The sequence below is a fragment of the Salmo salar genome, chromosome ssa07 (genome assembly GCF_905237065.1).
Source record: "Salmo salar chromosome ssa07, Ssal_v3.1, whole genome shotgun sequence".
NCBI classification, from domain to species: Eukaryota; Metazoa; Chordata; class Actinopteri; order Salmoniformes; family Salmonidae; genus Salmo; species Salmo salar.
The window spans coordinates 57,893,490-57,911,883 of record NC_059448.1 but is presented as its reverse complement, the minus strand read 5'-3'; the positions used below and the strand labels follow the sequence as shown (position 1 = coordinate 57,911,883).

The 18,394-nt window shown below is 50.2% G+C and overlaps 1 protein-coding gene across 5 annotated transcripts in view; it reads left to right on the top strand.

Moving 5' to 3' along the window:
* Nucleotides 1-17,281, top strand: part of LOC106609843 (LIM domain only protein 3) — a 143,441-nt gene extending 126,160 nt beyond the window's left edge. For all 5 annotated transcript variants that reach the window (XM_014208864.2, XM_045722366.1, XM_045722367.1 and 2 more), the window contains one exon: nt 16,493-17,281. In XM_014208864.2, coding sequence (XP_014064339.2) covers nt 16,493-16,598 — 106 coding nt within the window. In that variant the 3' untranslated portion in view covers nt 16,599-17,281. The remainder of the gene's footprint in view (nt 1-16,492) is intronic.
* The last annotated feature ends 1,113 nt before the right edge of the window (nt 17,282-18,394 follow it).

The window sequence follows — 18,394 nt, the reverse complement described above, 5'->3', positions numbered from 1 at the left end:
GCTCCAAGACTGCAGAGATTATTCCCCCTATCAGCCCTGCCTTGCCCTGTCACCCTACCCTGCTCCCAGCTGCAGTGCTACAGCCACTACTTTTGACCAGATATTTATTATAAGGGCCCTGGTGAAACATAGTGCACTATGTAAGGAATAGGGTGCCATCTGGGACTCCAGGACCCAGACCCAGACCGTGGCCTCCAGCAGCTAGCCTCATCAGGGGTAAATTGGTCCAGGGATGGTCTGGTCTGGCTGGCTGATGAGGCTGGAGAGGAGAGGGACGACAGGCCCATCGATTAGCTGTCTGTCTGTCCCCCAGGGCTGATCTGTGGCTAACAGCCTGCTGGATGGAGGGAGGCTGAGAATCATATTTTCTACCCCCTAGAGCTAACCTCTATCCCTCTCTTCCTCCCTGCCTTCCTCTGTCCATCCCTCCTTCCCTTCGCCCCCTTGAATAACCCCCGACCCCGACCCCCAGCCCAGAGACCACAGCAGCATCTCACAGTCCCACTTAAAGAATTACGGATGGTGTCTGGGGAGAGGGGAATCACTGTGGTGTCTGGGGAGAGGGGAATCACTGTGGTGTCTGGGGAGAGGGGAATCACTGTGGTGTCTGGGGAGAGGGGAATCACTGTGGTGTCTGGGGAGAGGGGAATCACTGTGGTGTCTGGAGAGAGGGAAATCACTGTGGTGTCTGGGGAGAGGGGAATCACTGTGGTGTCTGGGGAGAGAGGAATCACTGTGGTGTCTGGGGAGAGAGGAATCACTGTGGTGTCTGGGGAGAGGGGAATCACTGTGGTGTCTGGGGAGAGAGGAATCACTGTGGTGTCTGGGGAGAGGGGAATCACTGTGGTGTCTGGGGAGAGGGGAATCACTGTGGTGTCTGGGGAGAGGGGAATCACTGTGGTGTCTGGGGAGAGGGGAATCACTGTGGTGGTGGGGAGAGGGGAATCACTGTGGTGTCTGGGGAGAGGGGAATCACTGTGGTGTCTGGGGAGAGAGGAATCACTGTGGTGTCTGGGGAGAGGGGAATCACTGTGGTGGTGGGGAGACGGGAATCACTGTGGTGTCTGGGGAGAAGGTCATGTGTTCTGGATGTCCAGTTTAACACAGTAAGGTCAGACCCAGAGGAAGGCCAGACAGGGCCAGTCTCAGCATGTACAGTACAGTCAGACCCAGAGGAAGGCCAGACAGGGCCAGTCTCAGCATGTACAGTACAGTCAGACCCAGAGGAAGGCCCTACAGGGCCAGTCTCAGCATGTACAGTACAGTCAGACCCAGAGGAAGGCCAGACAGGGCCAGTCTCAGCATGTACAGTACAGTCAGACCCAGAGGAAGGCCAGACAGGGCCAGTCTCAGCATGTACAGTACAGTCAGACCCAGAGGAAGGCCAGACAGGGCCAGTCTCAGCATGTACAGTACAGTCAGACCCAGAGGAAGGCCAGACAGGGCCAGTCTCAGCATGTACAGTACAGTCAGACCCAGAGGAAGGCCAGACAGGGCCAGTCTCAGCATGTACAGTACAGTCAGACCCAGAGGAAGGCCAGACAGGGCCAGTCTCAGCATGTACAGTACAGTCAGACCCAGAGGAAGGCCAGACAGGGCCAGTCTCAGCATGTACAGTACAGTCAGACCCAGAGGAAGGCCAGACAGGGCCAGTCTCAGCATGTACAGTACAGTCAGACCCAGAGGAAGGCCCGACAGGGCCAGTCTCAGCATGTACAGTACAGTCAGACCCAGAGGAAGGCCAGACAGGGCCAGTCTCAGCATGTACAGTACAGTCAGACCCAGAGGAAGGCCAGACAGGGCCAGTCTCAGCATGTACAGTACAGTCAGACCCAGAGGAAGGCCAGACAGGGCCAGTCTCAGCATGTACAGTACAGTCAGACCCAGAGGAAGGCCCTACAGGGCCAGTCTCAGCATGTACAGTACAGTCAGACCCAGAGGAAGGCCAGACAGGGCCAGTCTCAGCATGTACAGTACAGTCAGACCCAGAGGAAGGCCCTACAGGGCCAGTCTCAGCATGTACAGTACAGTCAGACCCAGAGGAAGGCCCGACAGGGCCAGTCTCAGCATGTACAGTACAGTCAGACCCAGAGGAAGGCCAGACAGGGCCAGTCTCAGCATGTACAGTACAGTCAGACCCAGAGGAAGGCCAGACAGGGCCAGTCTCAGCATGTACAGTACAGTCAGACCCAGAGGAAGGCCAGACAGGGCCAGTCTCAGCATGTACAGTACAGTCAGACCCAGAGGAAGGCCAGACAGGGCCAGTCTCAGCATGTACAGTACAGTCAGACCCAGAGGAAGGCCAGACAGGGCCAGTCTCAGCATGTACAGTACAGTCAGACCCAGAGGAAGGCCCGACAGGGCCAGTCTCAGCATGTACAGTACAGTCAGACCCAGAGGAAGGCCAGACAGGGCCAGTCTCAGCATGTACAGTACAGTCAGACCCAGAGGAAGGCCAGACAGGGCCAGTCTCAGCATGTACAGTACAGTCAGACCCAGAGGAAGGCCAGACAGGGCCAGTCTCAGCATGTACAGTACAGTCAGACCCAGAGGAAGGCCAGACAGGGCCAGTCTCAGCATGCACAGTACAGTCAGACCCAGAGGAAGGCCAGACAGGGCCAGTCTCAGCATGTACAGTACAGTCAGACCCAGAGGAAGGCCAGACAGGGCCAGTCTCAGCATGTACAGTACAGTCAGACCCAGAGGAAGGCCAGACAGGGCCAGTCTCAGCATGTACAGTACAGTCAGACCCAGAGGAAGGCCAGACAGGGCCAGTCTCAGCATGTACAGTACAGTCAGACCCAGAGGAAGGCCCGACAGGGCCAGTCTCAGCATGTACAGTACAGTCAGACCCAGAGGAAGGCCCGACAGGGCCAGTCTCAGCATGTACAGTACAGTCAGACCCAGAGGAAGGCCAGACAGGGCCAGTCTCAGCATGTACAGTACAGTCAGACCCAGAGGAAGGCCAACAGGGCCAGTCTCAGCATGTACAGTACAGTCAGACCCAGAGGAAGGCCAGACAGGGCCAGTCTCAGCATGTACAGTACAGTCAGACCCAGAGGAAGGCCAGACAGGGCCAGTCTCAGCATGTACAGTACAGTCAGACCCAGAGGAAGGCCCGACAGGGCCAGTCTCAGCATGTACAGTACAGTCAGACCCAGAGGAAGGCCCGACAGGGCCAGTCTCAGCATGTACAGTACAGTCAGACCCAGAGGAAGGCCAGACAGGGCCAGTCTCAGCATGTACAGTACAGTCAGACCCAGAGGAAGGCCAGACAGGGCCAGTCTCAGCATGTACAGTACAGTCAGACCCAGAGGAAGGCCCGACAGGGCCAGTCTCAGCATGTACAGTACAGTCAGACCCAGAGGAAGGCCAGACAGGGCCAGTCTCAGCATGTACAGTACAGTCAGACCCAGAGGAAGGCCCGACAGGGCCAGTCTCAGCATGTACAGTACAGTCAGACCCAGAGGAAGGCCCGACAGGGCCAGTCTCAGCATGTACAGTACAGTCAGACCCAGAGGAAGGCCAGACAGGGCCAGTCTCAGCATGTACAGTACAGTCAGACCCAGAGGAAGGCCAGACAGGGCCAGTCTCAGCATGTACAGTACAGTCAGACCCAGAGGAAGGCCAGACAGGGCCAGTCTCAGCATGTACAGTACAGTCAGACCCAGAGGAAGGCCAGACAGGGCCAGTCTCAGCATGTACAGTACAGTCAGACCCAGAGGAAGGCCAGACAGGGCCAGTCTCAGCATGTACAGTACAGTCAGACCCAGAGGAAGGCCAGACAGGGCCAGTCTCAGCATGTACAGTACAGTCAGACCCAGAGGAAGGCCAGACAGGGCCAGTCTCAGCATGTACAGTACAGTCAGACCCAGAGGAAGGCCAGACAGGGCCAGTCTCAGCATGTACAGTACAGTCAGACCCAGAGGAAGGCCAGACAGGGCCAGTCTCAGCATGTACAGTACAGTCAGACCCAGAGGAAGGCCAGACAGGGCCAGTCTCAGCATGCACAGTACAGTCAGACCCAGAGGAAGGCCAGACAGGGCCAGTCTCAGCATGCACAGTACAGTCAGACCCAGAGGAAGGCCAGACAGGGCCAGTCTCAGCATGTACAGTACAGTCAGACCCAGAGGAAGGCCAGACAGGGCCAGTCTCAGCATGTACAGTACAGTCAGACCCAGAGGAAGGCCAGACAGGGCCAGTCTCAGCATGTACAGTACAGTCAGACCCAGAGGAAGGCCCGACAGGGCCAGTCTCAGCATGTACAGTACAGTCAGACCCAGAGGAAGGCCCTACAGGGCCAGTCTCAGCATGTACAGTACAGTCAGACCCAGAGGAAGGCCAGACAGGGCCAGTCTCAGCATGTACAGTACAGTCAGACCCAGAGGAAGGCCCTACAGGGCCAGTCTCAGCATGTACAGTACAGTCAGACCCAGAGGAAGGCCAGACAGGGCCAGTCTCAGCATGTACAGTACAGTCAGACCCAGAGGAAGGCCAGACAGGGCCAGTCTCAGCATGTACAGTACAGTCAGACCCAGAGGAAGGCCCTACAGGGCCAGTCTCAGCATGTACAGTACAGTCAGACCCAGAGGAAGGCCCGACAGGGCCAGTCTCAGCATGTACAGTACAGTCAGACCCAGAGGAAGGCCAGACAGGGCCAGTCTCAGCATGTACAGTACAGTCAGACCCAGAGGAAGGCCAGACAGGGCCAGTCTCAGCATGTACAGTACAGTCAGACCCAGAGGAAGGCCCGACAGGGCCAGTCTCAGCATGTACAGTACAGTCAGACCCAGAGGAAGGCCAGACAGGGCCAGTCTCAGCATGTACAGTACAGTCAGACCCAGAGGAAGGCCCGACAGGGCCAGTCTCAGCATGTACAGTACAGTCAGACCCAGAGGAAGGCCAGACAGGGCCAGTCTCAGCATGTACAGTACAGTCAGACCCAGAGGAAGGCCAGACAGGGCCAGTCTCAGCATGTACAGTACAGTCAGACCCAGAGGAAGGCCAGACAGGGCCAGTCTCAGCATGTACAGTACAGTCAGACCCAGAGGAAGGCCAGACAGGGCCAGTCTCAGCATGTACAGTACAGTCAGACCCAGAGGAAGGCCAGACAGGGCCAGTCTCAGCATGTACAGTACAGTCAGACCCAGAGGAAGGCCAGACAGGGCCAGTCTCAGCATGTACAGTACAGTCAGACCCAGAGGAAGGCCAGACAGGGCCAGTCTCAGCATGTACAGTACAGTCAGACCCAGAGGAAGGCCAGACAGGGCCAGTCTCAGCATGTACAGTACAGTCAGACCCAGAGGAAGGCCAGACAGGGCCAGTCTCAGCATGTACAGTACAGTCAGACCCAGAGGAAGGCCAGACAGGGCCAGTCTCAGCATGTACAGTACAGTCAGACCCAGAGGAAGGCCCGACAGGGCCAGTCTCAGCATGTACAGTACAGTCAGACCCAGAGGAAGGCCAGACAGGGCCAGTCTCAGCATGTACAGTACAGTCAGACCCAGAGGAAGGCCAGACAGGGCCAGTCTCAGCATGTACAGTACAGTCAGACCCAGAGGAAGGCCCGACAGGGCCAGTCTCAGCATGTACAGTACAGTCAGACCCAGAGGAAGGCCAGACAGGGCCAGTCTCAGCATGTACAGTACAGTCAGACCCAGAGGAAGGCCAGACAGGGCCAGTCTCAGCATGTACAGTACAGTCAGACCCAGAGGAAGGCCAGACAGGGCCAGTCTCAGCATGTACAGTACAGTCAGACCCAGAGGAAGGCCAGACAGGGCCAGTCTCAGCATGTACAGTACAGTCAGACCCAGAGGAAGGCCAGACAGGGCCAGTCTGGACATGTACAGTACAGTCAGACCCAGAGGAAGGCCAGACAGGGCCAGTCTCAGCATGTACAGTACAGTCAGACCCAGAGGAAGGCCAGACAGGGCCAGTCTCAGCATGTACAGTACAGTCAGACCCAGAGGAAGGCCCTACAGGGCCAGTCTCAGCATGTACAGTACAGTCAGACCCAGAGGAAGGCCCTACAGGGCCAGTCTCAGCATGTACAGTACAGTCAGACCCAGAGGAAGGCCAGACAGGGCCAGTCTCAGCATGTACAGTACAGTCAGACCCAGAGGAAGGCCAGACAGGGCCAGTCTCAGCATGTACAGTACAGTCAGACCCAGAGGAAGGCCAGACAGGGCCAGTCTCAGCATGTACAGTACAGTCAGACCCAGAGGAAGGCCAGACAGGGCCAGTCTCAGCATGTACAGTACAGTCAGACCCAGAGGAAGGCCCTACAGGGCCAGTCTCAGCATGTACAGTACAGTCAGACCCAGAGGAAGGCCCTACAGGGCCAGTCTCAGCATGTACAGTACAGTCAGACCCAGAGGAAGGCCAGACAGGGCCAGTCTCAGCATGTACAGTACAGTCAGACCCAGAGGAAGGCCAGACAGGGCCAGTCTCAGCATGTACAGTACAGTCAGACCCAGAGGAAGGCCAGACAGGGCCAGTCTCAGCATGTACAGTACAGTCAGACCCAGAGGAAGGCCAGACAGGGCCAGTCTCAGCATGTACAGTACAGTCAGACCCAGAGGAAGGCCAGACAGGGCCAGTCTCAGCATGTACAGTACAGTCAGACCCAGAGGAAGGCCAGACAGGGCCAGTCTCAGCATGTACAGTACAGTCAGACCCAGAGGAAGGCCCGACAGGGCCAGTCTCAGCATGTACAGTACAGTCAGACCCAGAGGAAGGCCCTACAGGGCCAGTCTCAGCATGTACAGTACAGTCAGACCCAGAGGAAGGCCCTACAGGGCCAGTCTCAGCATGTACAGTACAGTCAGACCCAGAGGAAGGCCCTACAGGGCCAGTCTCAGCATGTACAGTACAGTCAGACCCAGAGGAAGGCTCTACAGGGCCAGTCTCAGCATTTGTATCTGGAGCCACTGTGTTACATGCTGCTACTCTACAGTCATTGGTCTGGTCGTCGTAGGACAGACAGGACTCGGTTGACTCTGTGTTACATGCTGCTGCTCTACAGTCATTGGTCTGGTCGTCTCTGTGTGGATAATGGGGGTTGATTACTGGGACTTCGTCCTAAAGGAATTACACAGGACAACCTCAATCACCTTGATTTATTAATACATCTGTCTTCATCCAGGTTAGTCTGTCTTCATCCAGGTTAGTCTGTATTCATCCAGGTTAGTCTGTATTCATCCATGTTAGTCTGTATTCATCCAGGTTAGTCTGTATAGTCTGTATTCATCCAGGTTAGTCTGTATTCGTCCAGGTTAGTCTGTATAGTCTGTATTCATCCAGGTTAGTCTGTATTCATCCAGGTTAGTCTGTATTCGTCCAGGTTAGTCTGTATTCATCCAGGTTAGTCTGTATAGTCTGTATTCATCCAGGTTAGTCTGTCTTCATCCAGGTTAGTCTGTCTTCATCCAGGTTAGTCTGTATTCGTCCAGGTTAGTCTGTATTCATCCAGGTTAGTCTGTATTCATCCAGGTTAGTCTGTATAGTCTGTATTCATCCAGGTTAGTCTGTATTCATCCAGGTTAGTCTGTATTCATCCAGGTTAGTCTGTATTCATCCAGGTTAGTCTGTATTCATCCAGGTTAGTCTGTATAGTCTGTATTCATCCAGGTTAGTCTGTATTCATCCAGGTTAGTCTGTATTCATCCAGGTTAGTCTGTATTCATCCAGGTTAGTCTGTTTTCATCCAGGTTAGTCTGTATTCATCCAGGTTAGTCTGTCTTCATCCAGGTTAGTCTGTATTCATCCAGGTTAGTCTGTATAGTCTGTATTCATCCAGGTTAGTCTGTATTCATCCAGGTTAGTCTGTATTCATCCAGGTTAATCTGTATAGTCTGTATTCATCCAGGTTAGTCTGTATTCATCCAGGTTAGTCTGTATTCATCCAGGTTAGTCTGTATTCATCCAGGTTAGTCTGTATAGTCTGTATTCATCCAGGTTAGTCTGTATTCATCCAGGTTAGTCTGTTTTCATCCAGGTTAGCCTGTATTCGTCCAGGTTAGTCTGTATAGTCTGTATTCATCCAGGTTAGTCTGTATTCATCCAGGTTAGTCTGTATTCATCCAGGTTAGTCTGTATTCATCCAGGTTAGTCTGTATAGTCTGTATTCGTCCAGGTTAGTCTGTATTCATCCAGGTTAGTCTGTATTCATCCAGGTTAGTCTGTATTCATCCAGGTTAGTCTGTATAGTCTGTATTCATCCAGTTTAGTCTGTATTCATCCAGGTTAGTCTGTATTCATCCAGGTTAGTCTGTATTCATCCAGGTTAGTCTGTATTCATCCAGGTTAGTCTGTATAGTCTGTATTCATCCAGGTTATTCTGTATTCATCCAGGTTAGTCTGTATTCATCCAGGTTAGTCTGTTTTCATCCAGGTTAGTCTGTATTCATCCAGGTTAGTCTGTCTTCATCCAGGTTAGTCTGTATTCATCCAGGTTAGTCTGTATAGTCTGTATTCATCCAGGTTAGTCTGTATTCATCCAGGTTAGTCTGTATAGTCTGTATTCATCCAGGTTAGTCTGTATTCGTCCAGGTTAGTCTGTATTCATCCAGGTTAGTCTGTATTCATCCAGGTTAGTCTGTATTCATCCAGGTTAGTCTGTATTCATCCAGGTTAGTCTGTATAGTCTGTATTCATCCAGGTTAGTCTGTATTCATCCAGGTTAGTCTGTATTCGTCCAGGTTAGTCTGTATAGTCTGTATTCATCCAGGTTAGTCTGTATTCATCCAGGTTAGTCTGTATTCATCCAGGTTAGTCTGTATAGTCTGTATTCGTCCAGGTTAGTCTGTATTCATCCAGGTTAGTCTGTATTCATCCAGGTTAGTCTGTATTCATCCAGGTTAGTCTGTATAGTCTGTATTCATCCAGGTTAGTCTGTATTCATCCAGGTTAGTCTGTATTCATCCAGGTTAGTCTGTATTCGTCCAGGTTAGTCTGTATTCGTCCAGGTTAGTCTGTATTCATCCAGGTTAGTCTGTATAGTCTGTATTCATCCAGGTTAGTCTGTATTCATCCAGGTTAGTCTGTATTCATCCAGGTTAGTCTGTATTCATCCAGGTTAGTGTGTCTTCATCCAGGTTAGTCTGTATAGTCTGTATTCATCCAGGTTAGTCTCTATTCATCCAGGTTAGTCTGTATTCATCCAGGTTAGTCTGTATTCATCCAGGTTAGTCTGTATTCATCCAGGTTAGTCTGTATAGTCTGTATTCATCCAGGTTAGTCTGTATTCATCCAGGTTAGTCTGTATTCATCCAGGTTAGTCTGTATTCATCCAGGTTAGTCTGTATAGTCTGTATTCATCCAGGTTAGTCTGTATTCGTCCAGGTTAGTCTGTATTCATCCAGGTTAGTCTGTATTCATCCAGGTTAGTCTGTATTCATCCAGGTTAGTCTGTATTCATCCAGGTTAGTCTGTATAGTCTGTATTCATCCAGGTTAGTCTGTATTCATCCAGGTTAGTCTGTATTCGTCCAGGTTAGTCTGTATAGTCTGTATTCATCCAGGTTAGTCTGTATTCATCCAGGTTAGTCTGTATTCATCCAGGTTAGTCTGTATAGTCTGTATTCGTCCAGGTTAGTCTGTATTCATCCAGGTTAGTCTGTATTCATCCAGGTTAGTCTGTATTCATCCAGGTTAGTCTGTATAGTCTGTATTCATCCAGGTTAGTCTGTATTCATCCAGGTTAGTCTGTATTCATCCAGGTTAGTCTGTATTCATCCAGGTTAGTCTGTATTCATCCAGGTTAGTCTGTATAGTCTGTATTCATCCAGGTTAGTCTGTATTCGTCCAGGTTAGTCTGTATTCATCCAGGTTAGTCTGTATTCGTCCAGGTTAGTCTGTATTCGTCCAGGTTAGTCTGTATTCATCCAGGTTAGTCTGTATAGTCTGTATTCATCCAGGTTAGTCTGTATTCATCCAGGTTAGTCTGTATTCATCCAGGTTAGTCTGTATTCATCCAGGTTAGTGTGTCTTCATCCAGGTTAGTCTGTATAGTCTGTATTCATCCAGGTTAGTCTCTATTCATCCAGGTTAGTCTGTATTCATCCAGGTTAGTCTGTATTCATCCAGGTTAGTCTGTATTCATCCAGGTTAGTCTGTATAGTCTGTATTCATCCAGGTTAGTCTGTATTCATCCAGGTTAGTCTGTATTCATCCAGGTTAGTCTGTATTCATCCAGGTTAGTCTGTATAGTCTGTATTCATCCAGGTTAGTTTGTATTCATCCAGGTTAGTCTGTATTCATCCAGGTTAGTCTGTATTCATCCAGTTTAGTCTCATTTTTATTTTTTTAATTTTAATTTAAGCTTTATTTCATTTGACATGAAATCTCTTTTGCCAGAACATTATAGTGATTAGAATATTAACAGATGAATATTGAGTGCTGTAAAATAAGACATTTTATCCATGTGCTATAGCTGAGAAGTCTATTTAAAACCCCTGTCAAACCCTGAGTTTGTTTCTGATCGCCCAGCAGCATTTAACCTGGGTGGGAAACATGATTTACATCTTGCTGTTACAATGAATCCCTGGTGTTGTTTAACCAATAACCTCACTGTAACGGTAATTAGACTGGCCTTGGGTCTCAAATGGTACCCTATTCTCTACGTAGTGCACTACTTCTGACCAGGGCCCATAGGGGAATAGGTGGGCGTTGAGGAAGCAGCCTTGGTACAGCTAACAGAGATCATTTCATTTGTTTGACAAGCTCCCTCCTTCCCTCCCTGTTCCGTCATTTGAGAGGAAAGTGAGAACTCTAGTTAACATTGAGCCTCTGGGGCAAATAGCTGGCGACCAATATATCTGTGAGCGTGCAGCCTGTGAAAACTGTGGAAGCCATTCTTCTGCCTCCTCCTCTTCATCTCCTTCTTGCCCTCCTCTCCACCTCTACCCTCTCCTCTCCTTCTCCTTCTCCTCCTCCACCTCCACCCTCTCCTCTCCTTCTCCTTCTCCTTCTCCTCCTCCACCTCCACCCTCTCCTCTCCTTCTCCTTCTCCTTCTCCTTCTCCTCCTCCACCTCTACCCTCTCCTCTCATTCTCCTTCTCCTTCTCCTCCTCCACCTCCACCCTCTCCTCTCCTTCTCCTTCTCCTTCTCCTTCTCCTCCTCCACCTCTCCTCTCCTTCTCCTTCTCCTCATCCACCCCCCTCCTCTCCTCTCCTCTCCACCTCTCCATCCTCCTCCTCCTCTCCTCCTCTCCTCCTGGCTGGTGGTGCACTACATAGGGTTATTTATTGGACGCAGCTCTGTTGGGGCATAGTGCAATATCCTCATCATATGCTGTTGAATTTTCACCCAGCAGAAATCATTTGTCTGTGCGACATAAGTGTGGGGGGGGCAAGGGGCAAGAGCTGTGAATGGAGAGAGAGGGGGAGGGGGGGAGAGAGAAAAAGGGGGAGCGAAAGAGAGAGAGAGAAAGAGATAGAGAACGTGAGGGGAGTAAATAAAGAGAGGGCTATAAATAAAGGAGAGGAATCCTATTAGCGGAAGAAAACAGGATGGAGAGACAGAGGGAGGGAGAGAATGAAAGAGGGGCCACAGTGTCAGAGGAGACGGAAAACTAATGTATTCTGGGAAAATAATGTGTCATTTTAAAGCAGACGTTTTGTATTGGCCGGGCTGACACCATGAGGCTGAGCACACCTCTGCCTGGTGTTAATCGCCATGTCAACAAGCAGGAAGGATGGAGATTACCTGTGTAATGGATGGGTGCCCAGCCTGCAAGGCTGCATCTGAGATTGGCTTCTTCTCTAATACAACAAATTAAAGTTTAAGCAAAGTTCCACATAGGCTCAACAAAGGAACAATGTGCCTCACAAAGTAAGTAAAGTTCCACAACATAAAGACGTAGCCTCCTTATGTCATCTGAATAAAACCTGAGTAAATCCCAAAACACATATTGGCTTAAAAATATTTGAGACTTCTTAATGAGTAGCAATGTTTAACAAACGGTTCTGTCCTCCCTTTCTACTCCTAGAAAAGTAAAGAATACCAGTCCTAAAGCCCTACAGAGATTCAGGTGTTCTGCCTCCTCTTGTCCACTCCACCGTCACTCCCCCACACCACTGCAGCTCCTAGAGAGAGAGAGAGAGAGAGAGAGAGAGAGAGAGAGGCAGCCTCAGCTCAGTTAAACAGCCCCAGCCGTGCTCAGTGTTGGACAGCTAGCTAGGGAGAAGTCAAACAGAGACTCAGCCTCCTCTCTCCTCCTCTCCTCTCCCAGTAACCAGAGGCACTGTCCACTCCCAGTAAACACAGGCACTGCCCCCCCCCAGTCCCAGTAAACACAGGTGCTCTACGCTCTGACTTTGTCCAACTCTCACAGCTAGGGAGATAAAAGGCCCTCAGGACTGAAGCACTTCCCTCTCTCTCTCCCTCTCTCTAATCTCCACTCTGCCCATGTGGGAAAGGTCAAGCGGCCCCCTGGCTAAAAGAGAGGTGGAGGATGGAGAGGGGAATGGAGGAGAGGAGGAGGGAGGTAGTTAGGTCTTTAGGGTTGTTGTAACAGCTGCAGGTGGAAACAGAGAGGCCCCAGACAGACAGTGATCTCAACAGGATAAACAGTCTTTAGACCAGAGCACCATTGGACTGGAGGCTGTGTCCCAAATGGCACCCTGTTCCCCTGTATAGTACACTTCTTTTGACCAGAGACCTGTTGCCCCTGTAGTGCACTATGTAGGGAATAGGGTGGCATTTAGGACACAGGGTTTAGTCTTTCTAGAGAGTGAGATAGCTCCTCATCAACAGTAGTCTGACTTGAGTCCCAAATGGCACCCTATGTAGTGCACAACTTTTGACCAGGTCCCATAGGTCCCCATAGGGCTCTGGTCACAAGTAGTGCACTACATAGTGAATATCACGCCTCCTTTTATAAAGCTACGGTAGTGATAGGGCCGTCTAGGGGCTGGGGATTGGTCCTTTTATAAAGCTACGGTAGTGATAGGGCCGTCTAGGGGCTGGGGATTGGTCCTTTTATAAAGCTACGGTAGCGATAGGGCCGTCTAGGGGCTGGGGATTGGTCCTTTTATAAAGCTACTGTAGTGATAGGGCCGTCTAGGGGCTGGGGATTGGTCCTTTTATAAAGCTACGGTAGCGATAGGGCCGTCTAGGGGCTGGGGATTGGTCCTTTTATAAAGCTACGGTAGCGATAGGGCCGTCTAGGGGCTGGGGATTGGTCCTTTTATAAAGCTACGGTAGTGATAGGGCCGTCTAGGGGCTGGGGATTGGTCCTTTTATAAAGCTACGGTAGCGATAGGGCCGTCTAGGGGCTGGGGATTGGTCCTTTTATAAAGCTACTGTAGCGATAGGGCCGTCTAGGGGCTGGGGATTGGTCCTTTTATAAAGCTACTGTAGCGATAGGGCCGTCTAGGGGCTGGGGATTGGTCCTTTTATAAAGCTACTGTAGTGATAGGGCCGTCTAGGGGCTGGGGATTGGTCCTTTTATAAAGCTACGGTAGCGATAGGGCCGTCTAGGGGCTGGGGATTGGTCCTTTTATAAAGCTACGGTAGCGATAGGGCCGTCTAGGGGCTGGGGATTGGTCCTTTTATAAAGCTACGGTAGCGATAGGGCCGTCTAGGGGCTGGGGATTGGTCCTTTTATAAAGCTACGGTAGCGATAGGGCCGTCTAGGGGCTGGGGATTGGTCCTTTTATAAAGCTACGGTAGCGATAGGGCCGTCTAGGGGCTGGGGATTGGTCCTTTTATAAAGCTACTGTAGCGATAGGGCCGTCTAGGGGCTGGGGATTGGTCCTTTTATAAAGCTACGGTAGCGATAGGGCCGTCTAGGGGCTGGGGATTGGTCCTTTTATAAAGCTACGGTAGTGATAGGGCCGTCTAGGGGCTGGGGATTGGTCCTTTTATAAAGCTACTGTAGTGATAGGGCCGTCTAGGGGCTGGGGATTGGTCCTTTTATAAAGCTACGGTAGTGATAGGGCCGTCTAGGGGCTGGGGATTGGTCCTTTTATAAAGCTACGGTAGTGATAGGGCCGTCTAGGGGCTGGGGATTGGTCCTTTTATAAAGCTACTGTAGTGATAGGGCCGTGTAGGGGCTGGGGATTGGTCTACAGCTCAGAGCTGCAAAATATGATGCTTATGTAAACTTATGTAAACCTGTCTCACTTTCTCTCCCTCGCTCCCTCGCTCTCTCTCTCTTTATCTCTCGTGTTTGCATCTCAATGTGAAAAAAAACAGTCTGCATGTTCTTCACAAAGTGGGCAACTGATGCTACTGAACCAGATGTCTGTGTATCAGGGGAGAAGCTCCAGGTGGTATCTGATGCTACTGAACCAGATGTCTGTGTATCAGGGGAGAAGCTCCAGGTGGTATCTGATGCTACTGAGACAGATGTCTGTGTATCAGGGGAGAAGCTCCAGGTGGTATCTGATGCTACTGAACCAGATGTCTGTGTATCAGGGGAGAAGCTCCAGGTGGTATCTGATGCTACTGAGACAGATGTCTGTGTATCAGGGGAGAAGCTCCAGATGGTATCTGATGCTACTGAACCAGATGTCTGTGTATCAGGGGAGAAGCTCCAGATGGTATCTGATGCTACTGAACCAGATGTCTGTGTATCAGGGGAGAAGCTCCAGATGGTATCTGATGCTACTGAACCAGATGTCTGTGTATCAGGGGAGAAGCTCCAGATGGTATCTGATGCTACTGAACCAGATGTCTGTGTATCAGGGGAGAAGCTCCAGATGGTATCTGATGCTACTGAACCAGATGTCTGTGTATCAGGGGAGAAGCTCCAGGTGGTATCTGATGCTACTGAACCAGATGTCTGTGTATCAGGGGAGAAGCTCCAGGTGGTATCTGATGCTACTGAACCAGATGTCTGTGTATCAGGGGAGAAGCTCCAGATGGTATCTGATGCTACTGAACCAGATGTCTGTGTATCAGGGGAGAAGCTCCAGATGGTATCTGATGCTACTGAACCAGATGTCTGTGTGTCAGGGGAGAAGCTCCAGATGGTATCTGATGCTACGGAGACAGATGTCTGTGTATCAGGGGAGAAGCTCCAGGTGGTATCTGATGCTACTGAACCAGATGTCTGTGTATCAGGGGAGAAGCTCCAGATGGTATCTGATGCTACTGAACCAGATGTCTGTGTATCAGGGGAGAAGCTCCAGATGGTATCTGATGCTACTGAGACAGATGTCTGTGTATCAGGGGAGAAGCTCCAGGTGGTATCTGATGCTACTGAACCAGATGTCTGTGTATCAGGGGAGAAGCTCCAGGTGGTATCTGATGCTACTGAACCAGATGTCTGTGTATCAGGGGAGAAGCTCCAGATGGTATCTGATGCTACTGAGACAGATGTCTGTGTATCAGGGGAGAAGTTCCAGGTGGTATCTGATGCTACTGAACCAGATGTCTGTGTATCAGAGGAGAAGCTCCAGATGGTATCTGATGCTACTGAACCAGATGTCTGTGTATCAGGGGAGAAGCTCCAGGTGGTATCTGACTCTACTGAACCAGATGTCTGTGTATCAGGGGAGAAGCTCCAGGTGGTATCTGATGCTACTGAACCAGATGTCTGTGTATCGGGGGAGAAGCTCCAGATGGTATCTGATGCTACTGAGACAGATATCTGTGTATCAGGGGAGAAGCTCCAGATGGTATCTGATGCTACTGAGACAGATATCTGTGTATCAGGGGAGAAGCTCCAGGTGGTATCTGATGCTACTGAACCAGATGTCTGTGTATCAGGGGAGAAGCTCCAGGTCAGCCATCATCACTGTTACATCCTCAGAAAGCATGAGCTCCTGAGTTGGGAAAATCTTGTGCAATACACCGACGCATGTCTTGTATTCCAGATCCTAAACGGCCTGGCTCCCCCTCCACTCAGTATTTCAGTTAAACAGAAAACCCAAACATATGGCAGCAGATCCACAAGGTCTGCCATGAGAGGTGACTGTATAGTTCCCATAAGGAAAAGCACCTTTAATCAATCTGCTTTCTCTGTGAGAGCTTCCCATGTCTGGAATACCCTCCCATCAGACACACAGAACTGCACCACCTATCACACCTTCACATAAAAAACATGAAGCTAAAGGTCGATCAGATTTGTGAACATAATCCCTAGCTGTGTATTGCCGCTTTCCATGTTGTCTGTTGTCTGTAACTTGTGAGGTGTGGAAACACTTTGTTGCTTTTATGGATTTTGTGTTGTTGCTTTTTGGGCTGTGTTGCTCTGTCTGTATGCTATGTCTTGCTTGTCCTATGTTGCTCTGTCTGTATGCTATGTCTTGCTTGTCCTATGTTGCTCTGCGTGTGCTTACTGCTCAATGATCATCTGTATTGTTATTGTAAATGTTTTTAATAACCTGCCCAGGGACTGCGGTTGAAAATTAGCCGGCTGGCTAAAACCGTCACTTTTACTGAAACGTTGATTAACGTCCACTGTCCCTGTAAAAAAAATACAAGTAAACAACTCAAAAATGAAACTCAATAAACTCTCTCTTTTCTCTCCCTCCCTCTCTAGGTTTTGTGTGGGAGATAAGTTCTTCCTGAAGAACAATATGATCCTGTGTCAGACGGACTACGAGGAGGGGCTGATGAAGGAGGGGTACGCCCCGCAGGTTCGCTGACTCCAGATGAAGAGCGGGTGGGAGAGAGGGGGGGTGATGTGATTGAGGAGAGCAGAGAGAGACTGAAGGAAGGAGGAGGAGATCCATCCAATAAGACTGAATGAAGGAGGATGAGAGACATCCAATCAGACTGAAGGAAGGAGGAGGAGATCCATCCAATCAGACTGAATGAAGGAGGAGGAGAGCCATCCAATCAGACTGAAGGAAGGAGGAGGAGAGCCATCCAATCAGACTGAAGGAAGGAGGAGGAGAGCCATCCAATCAGACTGAAGGAAGGAGGAGGAGAGCCATCCAATCAGACTGAAGGAAGGAGGAGGAGAGCCATCCAATCAGACTGAAGGAAGGAGGAGGAGAGCCATCCAATCAGACACCAAAAGCACTACTACTACTCTCTCTCTCTCTCTTCCTCTCCAAAGTCAGATCCCTAATGTGTATATAACCAACTAACAACCAACTTTCAACCTGGAAGGGACCCTTTCTCCGCTGTACAGAATAGCCATAGAGACTAAGGGTTGTCAGAGGAGGAGGCGAGGGAGTCCCCTACAAGGTCACAATGGACTACATGTACAAAAGTTGACTTTGTTTGTGTTCTGAAGGATGCTGCCTCTTCCCAGCAGCCAAACACTGGCTTTACAATGACACCCCAATCCACCTTCGCCCCCCCCCCACCTAAAAAAGAGACATAAATACTTACACCTCCCCCTCCCCAATATCCATCCCTCCCTCCTATTCCTCTCTGGGGGACCACGGGAGAACCTAAACAATCAAGATCCCAGTGTCTGAAACCCATATGACTCAGTCTCCACTAGGGCCCAAGTGACTATCTGACCCGATCCGGGAAAGGCAGGGAAGAGAGAACTACAGAGATACAGCACGTCGCCATCAGATCTCAGGTTGAATAGGTGTCTTTCTTTTTAAATCGAACCGCAACAACTTCAATTCAACCACAATCCAACCATCGGATCACTTCAGCTCGGGAAAGCTCTCCATGTTGTTTTATAGACTCTCATTTGGACTCTCCTTGGAAGACTGACAATTCCGGACTGTGGTCCTATGGAGTGGCTTGTAATTAGTGCAGGGGGGGGCTTGGATATTTTTTGCGGGAATTCTCACGTTTGTTAAGGCCTTGCCTGCCTTTTGGTTTGTGCTCTCACACTGGGTCTGGGTGGGGGAGGGGGTGGGGGGGTTCTAGGGGTATCGGGGGGGGGTTACTTTTTGTAGACTGTATTTATTTCATTTATTTGATAAGCTTTCAGTGCTTTGAATATTGATCACCTGTGGTCCCAATTCATTAATGCAGAAATATCATTCTTCAACATGCTGATACTTGAATTCTTTCAATCACTAGTTTAATCACTGTTTTAACTCTCAGTCAGTTGTGGCTAGATGGGAGTAGCCTGGCGCTTTCTCTTCTGGTACGTAAGGCTGTACTGTCAGCTAGCGCAGATGCAAGTTGCCTTCAATGAAGACTTTGCCGGTCACATGGTCTGTGAGCGTTAGGTTAATTGTTACTCCGATGTGTTTCCTCAATGACACCCTATTTCATATATGGAGCCCTGGCCAAAAGTCACGCACTATATAGGGAACATATGGAGCCCTGGTCTAAAGTAGTGCACTATATAGGGAATATATGGAGCCCTGGCCAAAAGTCACGCACTATATAAGGAATAGGGCTCTGGTCTAAAGTAGTGCACTATATAGGGAATAGGGCTCTGGTCTAAAGTAGTGCACTATATAAGGAATAGGGCTCTGGTCTAAAGTAGTGCACTACATAGGGAATAGGGCTCTGGTCTAAA